This window comes from Equus asinus, chromosome 17 (genome assembly GCF_041296235.1).
Source record: "Equus asinus isolate D_3611 breed Donkey chromosome 17, EquAss-T2T_v2, whole genome shotgun sequence".
Lineage (NCBI taxonomy): Eukaryota > Metazoa > Chordata > Mammalia > Perissodactyla > Equidae > Equus > Equus asinus.
In genome coordinates this window covers 27,806,545-27,809,515 of record NC_091806.1, presented here as the reverse complement: position 1 = coordinate 27,809,515, position 2,971 = coordinate 27,806,545, and the positions used below count along the sequence as shown (strand labels likewise).

General features: G+C 35.6%; 1 protein-coding gene across 1 annotated transcript; it reads right to left on the bottom strand.

Annotated features, from left to right (window-relative positions):
* Positions 1-295: 295 nt before the first annotated feature.
* LOC139040855 (putative olfactory receptor 5AK3) lies at positions 296-1,224 on the bottom strand. The gene is given in 2 exon segments (XM_070488583.1): positions 296-1,029; positions 1,032-1,224. Coding segments are annotated over 2 exon segments (927 nt in total).
* Positions 1,225-2,971: the final 1,747 nt, after the last annotated feature.

The window sequence follows — 2,971 nt, the reverse complement described above, 5'->3', positions numbered from 1 at the left end:
GTATTTGAAACAAGTAAATAGTCTGTGAAGTGTATACATACTTCTTAGCACATTAAATAATCTCAATAATGCTTTTCTTCGTGGGTAGTATGGGATATGCTTTCCAAACTTTATTAAAGGGGAAATTAGTCCCATGAGATGTTAGGATACTTCCTTCATTCTACACACTTATCCGTTGAATGATGTAGCATTGGTTTAAGATGTGAACGTGCTCCTAATTTCAGAAATATTAAATAGTGGTCAACATGTCTGTTGGATGCTTTCTTGCACTGAATTTTGACAATTTTGGTGCAGTCTAGAAGAATTTTCTCCCAGTCACTTTTAGAGCTTCTTTTACCTCTTTATTTCGCAAACTATAGATCAGGGGGTTCAACATGGGAATCACAATGCCATAAAATATGGAGGCCACTTTCATATTGTCCTGGGAATTATTAGAATGAGGCTGTAAGTACATATATGACAGGGTTCCATAGAAAATCGTGACTGCTGTCAGGTGGGACGCACACGTGGAGAAGGCTTTTTTCCTCCCTGCTGTAGAAGGCATCTTTAGGATGGCGACCGTGATATATACGTAGGAAAAGATGACGATCAACACTGTGAACATCAAGTTAAATCCCACAAAGACAACAAGTAGCATGACGTTAATGTCAATGTTGGAGCATGAAAGGGTGAGATTTGGAGGAACATCACAGAAAAAGTGATTGATGGTATTGGACTTGCAGAAGGACAATGAAAATGTAAAACCTGTGTGTACAGAAGCATTTATTGAGCTCATGACATATGAACTAACTACCACCTGGATGCAGATTCTTTGAGACATGACTATAGGGTAGCGAAGTGGGTTACAGATGGCTACATAACGGTCCACAGACATAGCGGCCAAGAGGTAACATTCACTGGTTGCAAATGTTGCATAAACCAATAATTGTATGACACAGCCCCCAAAAGATATTGATTCATTTTCTACTGTGAAATTTTTCAGCATCTTGGGAGTGATAGCAGAAGTGTAACAGATATCAACAAAAGCCAATGTTGTAGGAAAAAGTACATGGGTGTTTGAAGTCTGGAATCTGTTTTGACGAGTAGGATCATTCCAACATTACCCACCATGGAGATCATATAGATCACTAGAAACACGATGAAGAGGACATACTGCAACTTGTGTTTGGCACCAAATCCAAGAAGACAGAATTCAGTCACTTCAGTGATATTTCCTTGTGTCATGGCTACCAAAGTCTAGAAAGCACCCAGAAAAGAAGGGAAATGTTGACTTCTTGAAGGAAAAATGCTCTTACATTTTGTGTCACTGTTTTTGAATTGGATTTTCATAGCAAATACTCCCAACAGGATTATTACTTTCCAAATATTGGTCCTATTTCCTTGATAAGTAACTACTAAATAATAAAAAGGGACATGTGAACCATGGATTTATTTTCAAAAGAAGGCTCAATTCTAATAGGTTTGATTCTAAGAAACATAGATTAAAAGTTTTCCACTATATTAAAAAGATATCTGTATTTGCTTAAAGCCACATGTCAGTATGATTGTGTACCATTTCAATGACCCATAGTTTGTCTAAGCCATTTCTCATTTTAATCCTGGTGAAAACTCTGGAAATTATTAGCATTAATTAGAGAAATTTTCTGAGATATGTTCACAATCCACAGATGATTGAAAGCTTCAGGATGTCTTTGTACTACTATTCTTAGCTGGCAACTGCCATGTAGGTGATGTTCTTCACAAGCCAAATAATCCTCTCATTTTATATATATATAAAATATTTATATTTATATATATATATAATATTTATATATATATATATAAATGTGGATTTCTGAGAGAATCTTGCATTTCCCATTGTATTATTTCTCTTTTTAAGTATATCCTAGCTGCAGGACAAATCATCTGCTAAAAAATTTATTACTATAAAGTGATAGCTTATTTTAAGTCCTAAGTCGCTTTGTTTTCGACTTTAAGTCATGCTACCTCTGTATCTGGTTAGGTAGACAGCTGAGATGTCTTCATCCATCATTTTTCATATAGCCTTCGAGTCCCTAATTTTAGTGTCTTTACTGTTAAACACCATTCTACATTGCTGAGCACTGCTCATTGCAGAGTAATATATTATGGACCCTTTGTATGGAAGAAATTAACTTGTTGTTCATCAATAAATTTGTTTTCTTCTAGGCACAGCATCAGTGCACACTTTCAAACAATGTTTTTCATGTGTGGCCATGATACCATGATTGACCCATGGAACATGGTAAAAGTAATGAATGCTGCTTCTAGGCCTGAACCAGCTTCTCCTCGCCTCCCTGAAACTGGAACCATATACTCTCTACTACCTTTCTTCCCCATCTGTTGCCTGGATATTGACACTCAGGGAAACTTTGGAAGCCTTGTGTTAGGTTTGATGGATAAAATACAGGACACCCAGTTAAATTTGAATTTCTGATAAACAATAGGTATTTTTTTTTTACTGTAAGTGTGATCTAAATATTACATGGGAAATACTTATGTTAAAAAATCACTTACTGTTTATCAAAGACTTACTTTTAATTTGGTGTCTTGTGTTTTTGTTTGCTAAGTCTGACAACCCTATTGCAGCCTCTTTTGGGCTGTGTTCTCAAATGTCTGTGTGCAAATGAGCTCTCTGACAGCAAACCCTTTCCTCAACTGGATTATATTTGATGGAGAACTTCTATTGTTATAAGTCACTGAGATTTGGGCATTCATTTACTACATCAGTAGTCTTATTTTTAGCAATGTCATTGCAGTCATACACCACAATAAGGATTTTTTTTCAAAAGCATAAACATAGGAAGATATATGAACAGTACAATTTTTCAAACTGGAAAGTGGGTTGATGAGTGAAAAATAATTTATCAAATCCAAGAAAATCAAATCCTGACACAGTAATGAAGAAAGATGAGAATCAACTGGATTTATACTGCAGAATCCTAGAAAAGCT